Here is a 19,344-nt window from a genome sequence, read left to right on the forward strand (position 1 = left end):
AAATAGTATATCATTAGGCTGAGAATGTAGCAAAGTGATGGAACACTTGTCTAGCATGTATTTGGCCCCCAGTTCAATCCCCAGTACCACAACATATATACAACAAAACAGAATAATATCAAAAACAATGAAATGGGTCAGGCGTGGTGGCACCTGCCTTTAATCCCAGCACTTGGAAGGAAAAGGCAGGAGGATCTCTAAATTAGAAGCCAGTCTACTCTACATGTAAAAGTCCAGGCCAGCCAGAAATAAACTGGGAGACTCTGTCTCATTCATATACATACATACATACATACATACATACATGCAATATACATACACATATATATGTGAATTAAAATTGATAAATTGGGGAAGGGGAACAAATGACAAATATGTATGAAGATGAAACCCTTTACTTTGTATGCTAAACTAAAATTTTTAAATAAACTAAAAAAAACAGGTAAAGTAATAAAGAAAATAAAAAGTTTAATCATCTAAATTAGAATTCTTTTCTTCCTTTCTCTTTCCTTCTTTTCTTTCTCCTTCAGTGCTGGAGATCAAACTCAAAGTCTTGCACATGATGAACAAGTACTCTGAGCTCCATCACCAGCCCCCATTTCTTTTAACAATAAAAAACAATCTTGCTTACTTATTTATTTACTTATCTTTTGTGTGTAAGAAGTAGGTATGTGTGAGTGTGAGTGCCTGTGGAGGTGAGAGGACAGCCTCCACTTTCAGTCCTCAAATTCTAGCTTGTTCGAGACATGGGTCTCTTATTTGTGCCCATGTATGCCAGTGCGCTTCGGGGAACTCTCTTCTCCACCTCCCACCCCTCTGTAGGAGCACTGGAGAGCACAGACGCATGCTACCTCATCTGGCGTGTTTGTAGGTTCCGAGGATCAGCTCAGGTCATCACAATTATACAAGCAATTTACTCCCTGCACCATCTTCTCAACCCAGTCTTCCTACTTAGATAATAGATGATACACCAACAATAAGTAACAGCTGAAAGTCTGGATCTCCCAAAAAGGCCGTTAGATAGTGCAATGACAGAGGTAATACCATAGGAAAGTCCCACAATAATGGCAAATGCTGAAATTTCCAACTGATTTTAAAATGTTTATATATAGGAGCTGGAGAGATGGCTCAGTGGTTAAGAGTACTGGATGCTCTTACAGAGGATCCAGGTTTGATTTCCAGCACCCACATGGAGGTTCATAACTGTTTATAACTCCAGTCCTAGGGGATCTGATGCCCTCTCTTGCTTCCATGGGCACCAGGTACAGAAACAGTATACAAGACACACGGGAAAGCAAAACACTGGTACACCCAAAATAAAATAAAATAAAATTTTACATGCTTATATATGTAATTGCTAACCACATATGCCTTTTAAAAATATTTAACTTAAAAATATCTAACAAACCAAAATAAATACTAAAATAAGTACAAATTCTATTTGATTTTTCTCTAAGCTTTGCCAAATATTTCAGTGTAACAAACTTTCATATTTTCAGAAGAGTAGCAAAAAAAAAGTAGACGAAATAATTTTTGGAAATTATAAGAAACTATTATCAATACTGGAGAGTCAACCATGAAAAGTGACCCGAATCTATGATATTTTCCTAACTTACCACAGCCACCAAAACAAATCATAAAATCTTATTAGGCTCAGCATTACTTCTATAGCATTAGCGCTACATAATGCTAAATACTCGAGTTCAGATCCCTAGCACCCATGTCAATATGAGGCCAGCGTGTGTCCCTCCTGTAACCCCAGCACTCTGAGGTAAAGACAGATGATCCCCTGGGGCAAGCTGTCTAGCTGGACTAGCTCTGCCAGCCCAAGGTTCAAGTGAGAAACCTTACCTATGATCTTCTTTATTATAAGGAAGCCTCACTTTAAGATTTAAAAGGATCCAAAAAAGGGAATTAGGCAGAACTACACAATGAGACTTTGTCTCAAAAATAAAATAAAACCAAGTAAAATGAATTTTGGCAGGGCCTGGTGGCACATGGCTTTAATTCTAGCATTCAAGAGGCAGAGATAGGCAGATCTCTATGAGTTTGAAGCCAGCCTGTTCTACACAGACCGTTTAGGGCCAGCCAGGATGACATGGTCAGAGTTTGTCTTTTGAAAAAAAATAGTAAAGGAACAGCCAGGTGGTGGTGCACACCTTTAATCCCAGCACTCGGGGAGGCAAAGGCATGTGGACCTCTGAGTTCAAGGCCAGCCTAGTCTAGAGAGTTCCAAAACAGCCAGGGCTACACAGAGAAACTCTATCCAAGAAAGAAAAAAGAAAAGAAAAGAAAAAATTTAAGGGCACCAAAGGAAGATAGTCACAAGTGGGCAGGCAGCAGCAGGAGTCCAAGGTTCTCCTTGGCAGGCTATCTGATCTTAAGCCAAGCAGAGGTGTCCCTAGAACAGGGAGTGCAGCCCCACACTCACCTGTGCGTACTCTCTTTCAATAGCAGCCTTCTTCTGACTGAAAGTCCTAGAAATACAAACAAAAATTAATCACCAAAAGTAGAACTTTAAAACCTCATGTAAATTAATCAACACAGCTTTAAATACTACCTTGTAAGATATGTGGGAGTGGGGGTGGGGGTGGGGGTGGGGAATGATTCCTCCCTATCAGCTCAGACAAAGAAAACCACACCAGTACAGTCTCTTTTCCAGGAGTTACAGTAACAAGAATAAGGCTACTGGAAGCTATGATGTAAGAATATACTTTCTATACATGCATTATTTCAGATTCTATGGCTCACATGCTCAAATTTTAACACTTACGGCTGGGCACGACTGGTGCCCTACAGTCCCAACTACTCCTATCTTGTCTCTACTGTGCTGGAATTACATACATGCACCACTATACCTGGCATTTTTACATGTGTTCTGAAGATGGAACTCAGGTCCTCATGCTTATGAGTACTCTACTGAGGCATCCTCCCAACTCATTTAACTTAAATTTAAGGTTCATCCAAGTAGCAACACTTCATTTCTTTTTACTGCTGAATATCCCACTATATGATTATACCACATTTTGTTTATCCTTTGATCTAGTGATAGACATGAGTCATTTCTACATCTTAGCTATTAAAAATAATGCTGCCATAAGCACCTAAGTTTCTATCTGTACACATACACATCATACACACATACAACAGTGCATGCTTATAACACAGTGTGGAGGTTGGAGGACAACTTTGTTACATTAGTTCCCTCCTTCTACCTTTATATAGATTCTGATGATTGAACTTAGGTCATCAGGATTTACCCACTGAGTCATCTTGTTGGCCTGAGATATATATTTTAAATGATGTTGTGTATATATAAGTAGAACAGCTAAATCATATGATAATTTCGCTTTAACTTTTGAGGAACTATCAGAATGATCTCAATAAGAAGTATAATATTTTGTATTCACAGTATATTTTTAATTTAATAGTAAAATACAAGAACTACCCTAGGTAGTCCATGCTGGCCTCAAACTCTCCATCTCCTTACCTCAACTTCCTGAGTGCTGGGATTACAACTATGTGCCACCACACCTAGCTACAAATGTTTTTATTTATTTCTTAATGTCTGTGTGTGCGTGTGTGCGTGTGTGCGTGTGTGTGTGTGTGTGTGTGTGTGTGTGTGTGTGTGTGTGTGTGTGTGTGTATGCATGCCCGCACGCGTGCCCAGAGACAAGAATCCCCATGAATTGAATCCTCATGGAGCTGGAGGCACCTGATGTGGGTGCTGGGAATTAACTGGGATCCTCTAAAACAGTGAATGAGAAACCTTCCTAATGCTGTGACCCTTTAATACAGTTCCTCATGTTGTGGTGATCCCAACCATAAAATTATTTTTGTTGCTACTTCATTACTCTAATTTTGCTACTGTTATGAATTATACTGTAAATATCTATGTTTTCTGATGGTCTTAGGTGACCCCTGTAACCCCAAAGGGGTCATAACCCACAGGTTAAGAACCACTATTCTAAATGACCAGTAGGTGCTCTTAACCTCTGCACCTCCATATAAATGTTCTTATGGCATCTAGAATAGAGGATCTTATGGGCTATGCACGCAGCTCAGAGGTAGAAACTTTGCTTAGCACATGAGAAAATATGATGAGAGTAATGGTTTCTGACTGGAAATTTCTTTCAAAAACAAAAAATTAGCCAGGAGAGGTGGCATATGCCTTTAATTTCAGTACTCAGAAGGCAGAGGTAGGTGGATCTCTGTGAGTTCAAGGTCAGCCTGGTCCACAGTGAGTTCTAGGACAGCCAGGGCTGATATACGGAGAAACCCTGTATCAAAAAACCAAAACCAAAAAAAATTAATTTGTTTCATCAATGTTATCTCTAGTCATTAGAAAAAATATTATGGCCTAAAATACTGAATCTTTCACAGAATGTATTCATTTTATTTTTTTCAGATTCATCAGAGGAATAACCACCGAAGATATGGCCTTACAAAAAGAATTTCTTAAATCAGAAGCCCTGAAAATAAAAATTACTTTCTAATGCATAAGTTGCCAAGTGAATACTATGTTAGCATCGTTTAAACCCTCAGAGTTCTTGGATGACCAGGAATGCTGTGAACAAGTAGAGCAATACTACCTACTTACTTATCCATCCATCTGTATGCATGTATATGTGCATTTTGGATAGAGATACAGGGTTTTTAGGGGTTTTTTTCTGTTTGTTTAGATGAGGTCTTGTCAAGTAGCCCAGAATGACCTCACACTCCCCCTCCTCCTGCCTCTACCTGTTCAGTGCTATAAATACAGATATGCACCACCATACATGGGTCTAGCAGTAATAGCGTCAAAGAAATCCTTTTTTCTGAAAAATAAGTCCCAACAGTAAGTTTAAAAGACTCAAATGAGGCCGAACAGTGGTGGTGCATGCCTTTAATCCCAGCACTCAGGAGGCAGGGCCAGGTGGATCTCTGTGAGTTTGAGGCCAGCCTGGTCTACAGAGCAAGATCCAGGCCATGCACCAAAACTACACAGAGAAACCCTGTCTCATAAAACCAAAAACCAAAAAAAAAAAAAAAACCCAAAAACCTCAAATGCTTTTTGTTGCTCCACTTACAGCTCTCTACAAAAAGCAGAACAGATACAATGTAATCCTTAAAGGCCCCAGGACTTTTAGAATGATAAATGATTATTCACTTCAACTTGAAGTCACCATCTGCAATGGCCCCTAAACAAGTTAGCCTGACCTCTCTAGCTATGGAGGAACTAGATTTAGGCTTCTTCCAATATAAGGCTTTTTGTTTGCCTCAAAAATCTCTCATTCAGTGTGTCTACCTCTTCAGTGGTCTTACCTCTCTCTACCTTCTGAATAACACACTGTAGCTTCTCCACAAGGATTTGCTGCTTCTTTGGACACTTTCTTCTACTAACATATAGATGGTTTTTTTCTTAAACATCATGAACCAACTAGCTGGCTTGAAATGTTCCTTCTGTAGCTTTTTCACCTCTCCCAGTGTTCATATACTTGAAGGGAGCAGGGTGTGCTCTGGTCTGGGTAAGGCTTTGGACAAAGGCAATGCAGAGGCTGATTTGATCTAAGCAAACAACGGAAACTTTCTCCATAGCAGCAAAAAGGCTTCTGTGCTTTCCCTTTCTCCTATCATTTGTGTCCCCTGGAGTAGCAATTTTAAACTTCCTTTACCAACTTTTCCTTTGTAGTCACAACTTGGTTAACTATTTGGCACAAAGGCCTATCTTTCAAGATGCCTTCCCCACTAACCTTAATCACTCTTAGCTTTTGTCCTGAAGTGAAACACATGCAACCCTCCCTTTCAACTGGCTGATTTCAATACAGTTGAGGAATAAGAAGGCGGAGAATGAGAAAGTCTGGCATCAGCTGATCAGTCAGAACACATATAACAGTTACTAAATTCTCCTTTTGATGTGGGTACAGTGTATGGTACCTCAAAACAAATATTCTAATAACATCAAGGATCAATGACAATTTTTGTCAATATTTCAAGAATTATCAAAATGTGACTTTGAGCCAAGCGGTTGTGGCACATGCCTTTAATCCAAGCACTCAGGAGGGAGAGGCAGGCAGATCTCTGTGAGTTCCTAGGCAAGAGAGTTCCAGAATAGCCAGAGCTGTTACACAAAGAAACCCTGTCTCGAAAAACAAAACAAACTAAAAAAAAGTAAGACACAAAGTAACAAGCCTCTGGAAAAATGGTACCAAGTGATTTATTTAAAGCAGGTGATCACAAATCTTTAACTAAATTTAATTTACTATTTTATTTATTCTACTTTTAGTCTATCTCCTTTTATTTTGTGGGATGAATTCTTACTATATTTATAAGCTAAAGCTTTCCCAAAGTAGGCTCAGACTTTCCCTAAGTATCTGGACTATCGACATGTGCTACCACATCCATTCTTAAAGTTTCAATTTTTAAAAAACAAATAAAACAACAACAAAAACAATCCACAGTACTCTGAAGCACAATAAAATAAGGTATGCCAGCACAAAGACTGAGACACGAAGCCTGCTTTGAAAGGATTCACTAACAGAAGGCCCACAAACGCTACAGTCACACAGTGACAAATAGGAACGACTCTTGTTTCTAAAAACTAGATTCCCTTAGTTTTCCTGACTATACTTCAGTTCCTTATCAATAAAATGAGAGGACGATAAAGTCAGAATCTTTCTGTCTACAATCATATCTACAATCCTAGCACTGAGAAAGCTACAGAAATACCATGAGTTTAAAGCTAACCTGGGCTACAAAGTGATTTCCAGGTCAGTCTAAGTTATATAAAGAGACTCCATGGTGTGGGAGGACAGCACAAATGTGTACTAGTGTGAAAAAGAGAGCTTACCTCATAGAATTATAAAAAGTAATTAGTACATGTTTTTTAAAGTACTTGGAACAAACAGCACATGGTAAATACTATAAATTTATTTATTAAATAAGTAAAAATATCATATTCCACATTTACATTATGGTTTATCTAGTTTCAACATTTTGACTAGTTGAATATAGGAAATGCTGAGAAAAAAAATGTATATTTTAAACTGCTATAGTCTTAAATGACAGGAAAAAAAGTCCAAATTCTTTCCTTCTCAGAAACCATTCAAAAGCAATAGAAAATAACAACAACAACAAAATAACAAACGTAAAGCAAGGCATGTGGTTTAAAATCTACCATCCCAGCTCTCAGGAGGCCAAGGCAGAAGTACTTCAACAAGTTTACGGCCAACCTGGGCTACATGGTGAGATTCTGTCTTTAAAAAAGAAAAGATGTTATTCTGATTTACCACAAAACCAGAAGATATACAACCTATAAGCAGAAATGTGCCAAAAGGACAGACATCTGGGTAACAAAGAGAAAGGGAAGAAGACAGGAGAGGCCTCAAGTCTCAAGCGAAGGAGGGACTACATTTCCTCACAGCAGTTCTTGAGTCATAAAACTTAAAACCAGCATTTGCCACAAGAAAAACTGGGCCTATGAGCTGGCAAAGAGCATTTCCTGCATATTTTGAAGAAATGGAGCTAGAAATGAATTAGGAATTCTACAAACAAGCCATGTTGGCAGCAAGTGCACTGACTGCTAGTGCAGCAATGCAAGTCTGTACTGCAAGCAGCCTTGCCTTTCAGCCTGGCTGAGGACAAAGTACGGCCTGCTGTGTGCATGTGTGTGGGTGTGGGTGGGGGGGGTGTGCACGTGAGAGTGAGAGTGAGAGTGAGAGAGAGAGAGAGAGAGAGAGAGAGAGAGAGAGAGAGAGAGAGAGAGAGAGAGACCTGGAACCTACTGTGTTTCTGTGGTGTATCCTGGAAGCTTGTAGTCCAGAGGGGTGGGTGGGTGTGTGTGTGTGTGTGTGTGTGTGTGTGTGTGTGTGTGTGTGTGTGTGTGTGTGTGTGTCTGTCTGTCTGTCTGTCTGTCTGTCGTCTGTCTGTCTGTGTGTCCTGGAACCTACTATGTAGTCCACATGGGCCTTGAAATCACAACCTTCCTAACTCAGCTTCCAAAGAGCTAGGATTACAGATATGCATGCGTGCCCACTGAATTTTTTTTTTCAAACTCATACATGCTACCCTGCTCTTAAAGAAAATTACTATAAAACTGGACAACAGTAGCCACTGTGGGCTACCAATATCTGAAATCCCAATAAATGCTATAGGAGAAAAACCACCGTATTCAATTCAACTCAACCAAAACAGGAGGACCATAAATAGAACATTTTAAATAAAGAAGAGGCGGGAGGACCAGAAGAAAAACACGCTCACTGCCTTGGTAATCCTAACACTGATTACTAGTTTGCTCCTCCCATTCTGCTGAGCCTGCTTTCTTATATAACCCAGGACCACCTGCTTAGAAGTGGCACTGCCCACAGTGAACCCAGCCCTCCCACATGAATCACTAATAAAGAAAATGCCCCAGAGATTTTCCCACAGGCAATCTGATGGAGGTATTTTCTCAACTAACAAACCAAACAGTACATCAAACAAACTGGATATAAGCCCAGTGGTAGGGCAGGTACCTAGCAAATCCAAGCCCCTGGGTCCAATTCCCAGCACCAGAAAATTGATCAATTAATTAATTAGTTAATTAAAACACATGCCTTTATTCCCAGCACTTGGGAGGCAGAGGCACTCTGTGAGTGCAAGGCCAACATGGTCTACCTATCAAGTTCAAGGCTAGCCAGGCCTTTAACATAGTACAGAGTAAGACATCATCTCAAAAACAAAAGGGCAGGAAAGGCGCAAAGCTACACAGAGAAACCCTGTCTCGAAAAACCAAAAAAAAAAAAAAAAAAAAAAAAGGTGGGGAGATGAATTTTACTGTATATAAACAAAATCTTCAATAATGTCACAAAAAAAAACCCCATAAAAAAGCAGTAAGTACTACCGTTCTTAAGTCTCTACTACTTGAAAACCCTAAAACACTACCTTTTTTAAATGTGTTGGGAGTAGGGAGATGGCTCAGCTTGCCACACAAACATGAGGATCTAAACTCAGATTCCCAGTACTCAGATAAAAATCCAAGTGCTGGGAAGATGGAGACAGGAGGATCACTGGGTCTGGCTAACCAGCTAGTCTAGCTGAATCAGTAAGCTCCAAGTTCAATGAAAAACACTGTCTCAAAAGTAACATAAAAAGCACTGGAGAAGACACCACTCACTCACACACCACATGCAACCACCTACACACACAAACATTACACATACACACACAAAAGCTACGCTTTCTCATTTCTGAAAACTTAACCAGCTTCCATTTTTATGAGATATTTAGGCATCATCTCTTACAGAAATCACTAACTGAAACCAGATTCTAGACCAAGTATCGTTTTCTATACTCCCAAAACACCTATTCATCTTACAACCACATTACACTGAAAATACCTGTATTCCTGCCTCCCCACTCTTCTCCTTCTCCTCTCTTCCCTGGATGTCCAGAGAATTTGTTACGTAGACCTGGCTGGCCTCAAACTCACAGAGATCCACCTGCCTCTCCTTCCTGTATGCTGGTATTCAAGGTGTGTACCACCATGCCTAGTACCTATCTCTATCACACAATGTTTTTATATCCACAAGCATTAAGCTTTATGCTGACACAGAAATTTTCAATTAAATTGAAATTAATGTATATAAAACTTACAGATACTGTTCCTGCCAAGTGAAGGAAAATGTACTTCTTTTTTTAAAGGTGTCAAAAATTAAAAAGGAAAAGAAAGGGATTACCAGCATCCTTCACACTGTTTTTTAAGACTCAATTTTATTGATACTTATGTTTCTCTGTGTTTGCCATGTAAGTACAGGTACCCAAAGGCCAGAAAAGAACACTACAACCCCTGCATCTAGAGTAAGAAGCCCAACATGGATACTAGGAATGTAATTCAGGTCCTCTGGAAGAGCAGCAAGCACTTTTTTTAACTTTTCGTTCATTCTTTGTGGTTTTTACATCATGCATCTTGATTCCATTCATCTTCCCATCCCTTTGTATCTGCCCTCTGCCCTTGCAACCCCAATAAAATAAAATAAAATTTAAGAGAAAAGGAAAAAAGAAAGAACAATCTCATCATAGAAGCTGTAGTGTGACACAGTGAGTCACACAGTATACCCTTTAGTCCATATATCTTTACTGCAGCAAGCTCTCTTAACCACTTAGTCATCTTTCTACCCCCTTTTTGTTTAGATGTGTACAAATTTATTTTGGACATTCATTAAATCTATATCTAATTATAAAAAGCCACATTAATTTGACATGCTAGTCTTCTAGCTGTCCCCCAAGCTATGAAGAAAAGGTTTGTCATGGCCTTTTTGTTTGTTTGTTTTAGATTTTGTTTTTGAGACAGGTTCCAAGTCTTCCTGGCTGTCCTGGAGGTCACTATGTAGGCCTTGAACTCACAGAGCTCCTCCTGCCTCTGCACCCTGCAGGATCAAAGGTATGTCCCACCTCAACTGACTAGTCTTTTAATTTTTTTAAAGCACCCATATAACCTTCCTTTATACAATGTCTAAAACAAGATACCTGGAGTCCTAGTAAATACTACTACTGCGAATTATAAGTAAAAAATGCAAAACTTTTCAGCAGCTGCCAAGGACCTGACAGTCACACTTTCCAACCATGCACAGAACTCATCTTAAATGCAGGCTGAAATATAGAAGCTAGTGGCTATCTGTGTAATTCCAGCCCAGCTCACTTGGCCCAATGCTTGGCATTAGTGAGAAACACCATGTACACTTTACACCTGCTGCAATTAAATAGCACACAAGGTAATATCACTTTACTCTGCTTCTACTAAACAAGAAAAAGATGGGGGAGCAAAACCAGTATAGTCAGGCACAGTGGCACTTGCCTATAATCCCTTCACTGCAGAGGTGGAGGCATGAGGAATAGGAGCATAAGGCCAGTCTTGGCTTCAAAGGAAGTTCAAGGCCAGCCTCAACCCTGTCTCCAAAACAAATCATTAATTTAAAACATGAGAGCTAGAGTACACAGTGGTAAAATTCTAAATAGAAAAATATTATGGTTTCATATATTAAACAGAATAAAACCAAACATGGTGGTGTATGACTATAATCCCTGCACTTGAGAGGCTGAGGCAGGACTGCTGCAAATTCAAGGTTAGCCTGCTGTATATAGAAAGTACCAGGCCAACCAGGGATACATAGCAAAGCCATGTCTAAGGAAAAGCAAAAAAAAAATAAATAAATAAGCAAGCAAAGAGAACACATTTATTTGAAGCAGCCTAGCAAGAGACTGAGCCACAGAGCCCATCCTGTGAAAACAGTAATAATCTCCTGTCAGAACAGCACTTCAGGTTTTTATTTGATAATCTAATTCTCCCACATATCACCTGATAATTCAGAATTGTCTTGACTGTTCTCAGATTTCACTATTTTAAGTTGAGAATCTCTTTCACAAATTTAATGAGGGGAAAGTCTTTTTGAGATCTGTATTTGAATTCCACTAGATTTACAGGCTAGAGAACTGAAGTTTAAATGAATCTTTATCTATAGATTAGTATGTATTTCTACATTAGTTCAAGTCTTCTTTTACAGCTTCAGGAATTTTTTTTAAAGATTTATTTATTTATTATGATACAGTGTTCTGCCTGATGTATGCTTGCACACCAGAAGGCAGCACTAGATCTTATTACAGATAATTGTGAGCCACCATGTGGTTGCTGGGAATTGAATTCAGGACCTCTGGAAGAGCAGCCAGTGCTCTTAACCTCTGAGCCATCTCTTCAGTCCCTCGGAAGTTATTTTTTTAATTCTTTCCATAAATTTTTGGCAAGCACTTAAGATTTAATCTTGAGTATCCTTATGAGTCAGCGTGTTTACTATTGCTCTTGAGTGTGGAATCATTTTCTTACTTTTATAAATGGTGGTTTCTAGTGTATACAAGCAATGTTCACTTTATTATAATTAGTAGCCTTGCCCAACTCATCAGTTCTCACATATTGTATCTATTCTCAGGTGAATCTACCTAGATCATCCTAACTGGTGTGTGCTTGTTTGTTTGCTTTCAAACAGGGCCTGAATGTATAGCCAGACTGGTTTGGAACACTAGGATTATAATCATTCACCTCCAAGCTTAAGATCCTTACTGTTTTTTCGTTTTGTTTTGTTTTGTTTTGTTTTGTTTGAGACAAGGCTTCTCTGTATAGCTTTGAAGCCTGTGGTGATATATTATGTACCCTAATAAACTTTGCCTGAAGATCAGAGGACAGAACAAGCCACTAAATTAAACATAGAGGCCAGACAGTGGTGGCATACACCTTTAATCCTAGCATTCATGAGGCAGAGATCCATCTAGATCTCTGTGAGTACAAAGCCACCCTACATGAGATTTGTAGTGGTATTTGCTCCGCCCATGACCTTGGGCTATACAGCCCAAAGGAGGCGGTGCTTCCTACCATTGTACCTGACCAATTATAAGGAGGTGGAGAAGGGTCACATGCCCCTTCTCCCTGCTCCTGCCTGCGAGGAGGATTCCCTCCCAGTCAGATCAGAGGACAGCTTCAGCTGTCTAGCTCCGTTCTGTATTCGTGAGTGTATTTCCTCAATTTATATCTTAATAAATTCTGTTACCCATTTAATAGACTCATGTGGATTGATGGTAATGTGGTGCCCACGTGACAAAAGACCACATACTCCCTGTAGCTCCTGCCCACAGCCTCTGCAGCAGCAGCAGCAGGACCAGAGAAACTTCCAACTACAGAGATTGGCTCAGTCTAGGAGAGAAACAGAGCCAGACAGTGGTGGCACAAATCTTTAATACCAGCATTTGAGATCTCATGCCTTTGCTTGGGAAGCACACACGCGCCTTTAATCCCAGGAAGTAATATGGCAGGTCAGAGAAAGATATATAAGGTGTGAGAAGACAGGAACTAAAGGCTTTTTCAGCTGAAGCCCTTTCAGCTGGAGCTCTTTCAGGCTGAGGAGTTGGTGAGGTAAGAGGTAGTGGCTGTGACTTGCTCTCCTTCTTTGATCTTTCAGCTTTCACCCCAATATCAGGCTTCCGGTTTTTTATGATAAGACCTTTAGAAATTGGTGTTACACTTGCTCTAGACCAGGCTGGCCTCAAACTCACAGAGATCTGCCTGCCTCTGCCTTCTGAGTGCTAGGATTAAAGGTGTGCATCACCGCTGCCCAGCCCTTACTGTTTTTTTGGTTTTTGGGGGGTTTTTTTGTTGTTTTTTTTTTGAGACAGGGTTTCTCTGTGTAGCTTTGCACCTTTCCTGGAACTCGCTTTGTAGACCAGGCTGGCCTCGAACTCACAGAGATCTTCCTGCCTCTGCCTCCCGAATGCTGGGATTAAAGGTGTGAGCCACCACTGCCCGGCTGCCCTTACTGTTTTTAAATGGTAGGAAATTTTTTTCCTAGTCCTGTACTCTCAGTCCTTTAAACTGTCTTCTGATATTGAGGAGTGAATCAATCAACATTCTTCAGGAGAAATAGAATGAACAAGAGAAAAAGATATATAGGTAAGTGGTAAATAGAGATAGATAGATTTTTGAGAATATGGTCCATATAACTGGGGGGTGCTGACAAGTCTGAAATTTGTAGAGTGGGGGGCAGACTAGAAACTCAGGTGGCAATTAGTGCTATAGCCTTGAAGGAGAATTTCTTGTAGAAACTTTCAGTTTTCCTCTTACTAAGGCCTTTTAAATGACTAATAAGGCATACTAACTTCACTGAGGGCAATTTCTTTACCTTAAGTAAACTGACTGTAAATGTCTACCACATCCACAAAATTCCTTCATAGCAACATGGAGATTAGTATCTGATTAAATAACTTATTTACTTACTACAACCTTACCAAGCCATAACATAAATCAAACCACCACATGAGGTTACAGGTGTCTTGTTATGGCTTTAATGAGAGGTCGTCTAAAACATCAATACATAAACATGTGTCAATAGACTTTTGATAGTCTTCAACACTATACAGTACCCCCTGACTTATGATAATTATTCTTTCCTATTACTTCATTTGATAAGCTGAGTTTTTGGTCTTTTGAAATACAGTCTCCCTACATATTACAGTTTCAACCTTCCTGCCTTGGCCTCCTACATGCTGAAACCGAAGGCATGTGCTACCTGTAGTCAGAAGATTTCTCCAGTCCTGCCCAGCCCCATTGTACCGCGGCCTGTATAAAATAATCATTCAGAGGCTTAATATTATTTACAAATTGTATGGCTTATGTCAGGCTTCTTGCTAGCTAGCTCTTTCATCCTTAATTAACCCATTTCTATAAATCTATGTTTTGCCATGTGGCCATGGCATTACCAGTCTGTTGGCATGGTGCTCCTTGGTCTCGCCTTTCTTGGTCTCGCCTTTCTTGGTCTCGCCTTCAGTCTGAATGTATCGCCTAACCTTATCCTGCCCTGCCATAGGCCAATGTAGCTTTATTTATCAATCAATCAGAGCAACACATATTCACAGTGTACAGAAAGACATCCCACAGCACTACCATACCAGCTCTTGTAACTTTTTAAAAACACACATTATATTGTTGTTGTTTTTCTAATTTGTAGAGATGACCACTAAAGTCCACAAATTTTTAAGGTTTTTCTCTTTTCTGACAAATCCATTAAGCTGGGTATAGTGCTGCACACTTGTAATCCCAGTACTCAAGAGGAAGAAATAGTAGGAAAATACTGCGTTTGAGGCCAGCACGGGCTGCAGTGAATTCAAGGCTGCCTAGGCTATAAAGCATGAGACCCTGTCTCAAACAGTTAGAACCATACCATACATGGATATGGGAGAGTAGAAAGAAAAGTATATACATTAGGATGTAAATTCAGGGTCTCATACCTATTAGGCATATGTTGTACAAGTAAGCTATACCTTTGTTACATACAACATTCATTGTTGTATAATTTAGTAATTTTCAGTACAAGTTAATGTTTTACAGGTAGTTTTGCTTCGCTTTAGTTCCCAAACACAAGCAGGGAGATCAAAAGAAAGTCTCAAGAGTTAACTGTGAAATTTTTCAAACATAAAACAAAATAATTTTGTAGTTCACACCCATATAGCTATTACCTAAGTTCTGCCATAACACTTCATAATACCTGCTTTATCACATATATCTCTCTAGCCATCCATTCATCCATTTTACTTTTGGTGCAAACTGTAACAACATACACTAATAACACTCGTTCCTAAATCTTTCAGCATGCAGTCCCATGTTTTCTTAGCCTGTTATGGAAAACTACATACAACTAAGAATACCAATATTGTGTATAAATTATTGTACCTTTGACATTCATACACCAGTCAAGATGTCTGGTACCAGTGTTTAGCTATGTACCTAATCACCAGTCAAGATACAGAATGGTAACATTCCAGACAGCTTCCTCATGGCACTTCCTAGTCAAGTCCCACCCTTATCCTCCAGAGGAAACCATGGTACATTCTTTTTTTCTTTTGATACAAGATTTCGCAATAGCTAAGGCTAGCATCAAATAAACAATTATGTCTCAGCCTGAGTACTACGATTTCAGACATGGACCAACACAAATGGCTCTGATTTATTTTCCATCAAAAACTGGTTTGGGGCCAGCAAGATAGCCCAGTGGTAAGGGCATTTGCAGTCATGTCTGACAACCAGAGTTGTGATTCCCCTAGTTCCAAATGATTGAAGGGGAGAACTGACTCCCTTGAGTTGTCATCTGACTTCTATATGCATACTATCATGTGTTTGTTCATGAACACATATGTACACACATGTACACACGACAAATAAATAAAAAAACAAATCAATGTAGGGGCTTAGAAGATGGTTCAGCAGTTAAAGTGTTTGCTTAGTGAGTGTAAGGATCAGAGTTTGGATCTCCAGAAAACCATGTAAACAGAAGAGGGAATTCTAGACCCAGAAGGCAGAGATAAGAGATGCCTAGAGTACACTGGCTTGCAAGACAAGCCACATAAGCCAGCTGTGGGTTTGACTGAGAGACTCTGCCTCAAAGAATAAGGTAGAAGAACAATCAAGGATGGCTTCTGTCATTAACACTGGGCCTCCACATGCATGCTCACACATGCACATGTTCACACATCCTCATCTTCAAACACACATGCAATCATATACATGCAAAAAAAGTGCATACATACACATGCACACCATACACAAAAAAATGGGAAAAATAAATACATAAACATAATTTAAATTTTTAGTAACTATTAGCCCAGCATGGCAACACACACTTGAAACCCCCACACTTGGGAGGTAGGCTCAGGATTGCCACAAGTTCAAAGCCAGTTGAACTTAGGAAGGAAGGAAAGAAGGAAAGAACTTACTTCACTAGAAAGAAAGAAAATAACTTCACTAATACTAATTAGATGCCAAAGGTTACATTTCAGCAATAACTGCTACAAATATTCAAGGAATATTATGTTTAATAGACATGCAGTAAAACATTTACCAATATTACTAGATCACTCAGTTTTAATTTGGATAGTAAGTAATATTCATCCAGTTCAAAATTCAAAACATAAAGAAAAGGATATACAATAGAGTCTCTGCTGACTGTCCCACCTTCTAGCCATCAAAGAAGAAAAACAAGTATCACTAAAATATAATCCAGAGGACATACTCCAACTGTTTCCTTGGAACCACAGATATAGTAATACTTATTTCATGATACCAAAAATAACATTTTCTTTTGAATTGGGATTATTTTATTTCAAAGCTCACAAAACAAAAAACATCTGGGTGACGAGATTCATACATAAATGCCAAAAAGGAGATCAAATGGAACATTAAAATAAAGCATGCCCAAGCAACATACTGAAACAAAATAAGGTATCAGCGATTAGTCCACAGAATAAAAAGTTCTGTGCTCGGCTATATCGGTCACTGAAAAGGAGCAGCTGCTCATGTCATCCTGAGACTGACAAAACAGCACAGAATGACAACTGCAGGTTCAAATGGGTATTTCAAGGACTTATAAAAGAAAACACCAACCTGCCATCACAGGCCTCCTCAGGTAAAACACTCCTTCACACTCTATCCTTCAAGACTGAACTGTGAGTCCTGTTAGTGAAGGGGAAATGATCCAGACAGGGTCAGTTCTAGCTCATATTTGTCTTTCCTGACTTTCTGTACAGCCACTTCACTAACCTCTCACTTAAGAAGCAAAAGGAAGTGAATAAAATAAACTTGCCTACGGGGCTCTTAGATCGACATTTCCGTGAACTGTCAATGTTCCAGAAGTGGCAAAAATTTTAACCACTCCTATATTCCTAAAAAAGGATCCCTAAGAGCCAAATGGCTTATTGGCCATTATGTAGGGCAAATATAAAACCCTTCTCTTAACTTAAGATACTGAATTCAAAGGGAGTTGGGAGTAGATACAGTTTACATGGAATCTGTGATTCACAACCTGCATGAGACAACTGGAATTCCAGCAATGTCCCTGGTATTCTAACTCCAATACATTAATACTTCTATAGAAATCAATAACAGTAAATTGGAAATGAATCCCTGTGACCCATTTTGCCCAGCAGCAAACTGGGCAAAACAGTTATGTAATGAAAGCCCTGTCACTGTCATCATTACCTTATCTCTTGGCAAAGACCCAATCTAAGATGGTCACATTCTCAGCCACCATGCAGAAGGACAAGAATGGACACGTGAAACAAATTTGGCCAATGAGATATCATGCAAAGTCTACTGGAATATTTTAGTTAAAACTTTTCATGAGTGGAAGGAAAGAAGGAAAACCTGGGATGAGGAGGTTCAAGGAGACAACAACAAATGCATCAACTGCAGAGGAAGAAATTGTCGCCGGGTGGTGGTGGTGCACCTCTTTAGTCCCAGCAGAGTCAGAGGCAGGGGGATCTCTGTGAGTTCGAGGACAGCCTGGGCTACAGAGTGAGTTCCAGGGATGGCACAAAGCTACACAGAGAAACCCTGTCTCGAAAATCCAAAAAAAAAAAAAAAAAAAAAAGAAATTGTCTTTACTCCTACTTCATATTATCTTATTAAATTATAACAGGAGAGTTGGGTGTGGTGGCGAATGCCTTTGGTCCTAGCACTTGGGAGGCAGAGGTAGGCGGACCTCTAAGTTCAAGGCCAGCCTGGTCTACAGAGAGAACAGCCAGGGATACACAGAGAAACCCTGTCTCCAATAATAATAATAACAATAGCCAGGCGGTGGTGGCGCACGCCTTTAATCCCAGCACTCGGGAGGCAGAGCCAGGCGGATCTCTGTGAGTTTGAGGCCAGCCTGGGCTACCAAGTGAGTCCCAGGAAAGGCGCAAAGCTACACAGAGAAACCCTGTCTCGAAAAACCAAAAAATAAATAAATAAATAAATAAATAAATAATAAAAAATAATAACAATAATAATAATAATAATAATAATAATAATAATAATAATAATAATAATAATAATAATAATTACAGTACCCAGAACCACTGATTCTAGTTAAAGAGGTTTTGGTATCACTGGAACAGTTTATCTTTGGGTCCATTACAGTTCTCAATCCACAAATTAACTCTTTAGAGAATAGTCACAGACCATCATTTCAACTGATGTTACCAATTGCTTAACCAAACTACAACTCACATAGATTTGTAAAGAATATATTATATTACATACACTGTACAAGAGATATTTTGCATGTATTACTTTAATTATCAAAATAACCTGTAAAGTATTATAATTATTACAGACAAGAAATATGAGACTCAGTTAAGTGACTTGTGTCCAAAGTCCTATATTTTATAGAAGACTAAGCAGTAGGGCTGGTAGTACAATGGTAAGCAACTACATAGTGCTTGGTACAGTCTCTAACTCTGCCCCACCAACAGAAATCACCTTCATCCTCATTTGTGTGTGCCTAAAGGATCAAGTCACGGAAAAGTGCTCCCAAAATTACTCAACACACATCTATGCTTAATCCTAGTGATGAACAAATTTACTAGCTCTAAGTTTTATTCCCTTTGGCTTGGGAGAGAAATCTTCATTCAAGTCTAAATTATTAACCTTCAATGATGGCCTTATCCAAAAATCTAAAGAACTGAATCTTTAAATTTTAGAAACAGATAAAGATCTATGAGTAATGTCTTCTAAGTTAGTAAGCCATTAAAAAGCAATAGGAAGAGGCATTATTAAAACCTTGGCTCTTTGTCAAATAAGCAGTAGTCAGTGACCCAAAAAAAAGCTTTATTAAATAGCCCTTTCAAACTGCATATCCTCTTCTGCTAGTTATATCTTCTTCTTAGACTCCTCCCTACATGACTGACCGTAATTTGAAAGCATGTATTTAAATTTATTTAGTGTGATGGCCATTCTTGGTTGTCAACTTTACAACATCTGGAATTAAATAAAACCCAAACAGCTAGGTACACCTACGAGGCCTTTTTTTTTTT

The 19,344-nt window shown here is 39.2% G+C and overlaps 1 protein-coding gene across 3 annotated transcripts in view; it reads right to left on the reverse strand.

Annotated features, from left to right (window-relative positions):
* Fchsd2 (FCH and double SH3 domains 2) overlaps positions 1 to 19,344 on the reverse strand; it is a 210,499-nt gene that overhangs the window by 172,441 nt on the left and 18,714 nt on the right. For 2 of the 3 annotated variants that reach the window (XM_052714083.1, XM_052714084.1), the window contains exon 3: positions 2,432 to 2,477. The exons of the other annotated variant lie outside the window; for it this stretch is intronic. In XM_052714083.1, coding sequence (XP_052570043.1) covers positions 2,432 to 2,477 — 46 coding nt within the window. The remainder of the gene's footprint in view (positions 1 to 2,431; positions 2,478 to 19,344) is intronic. 3 annotated transcript variants of the gene reach the window in all.

The sequence above is a fragment of the Peromyscus californicus genome, unplaced genomic scaffold (assembly GCF_007827085.1).
Source record: "Peromyscus californicus insignis strain IS unplaced genomic scaffold, ASM782708v3 Scaffold_4__1_contigs__length_199733344, whole genome shotgun sequence".
Classification (NCBI taxonomy): domain Eukaryota; kingdom Metazoa; phylum Chordata; class Mammalia; order Rodentia; family Cricetidae; genus Peromyscus; species Peromyscus californicus.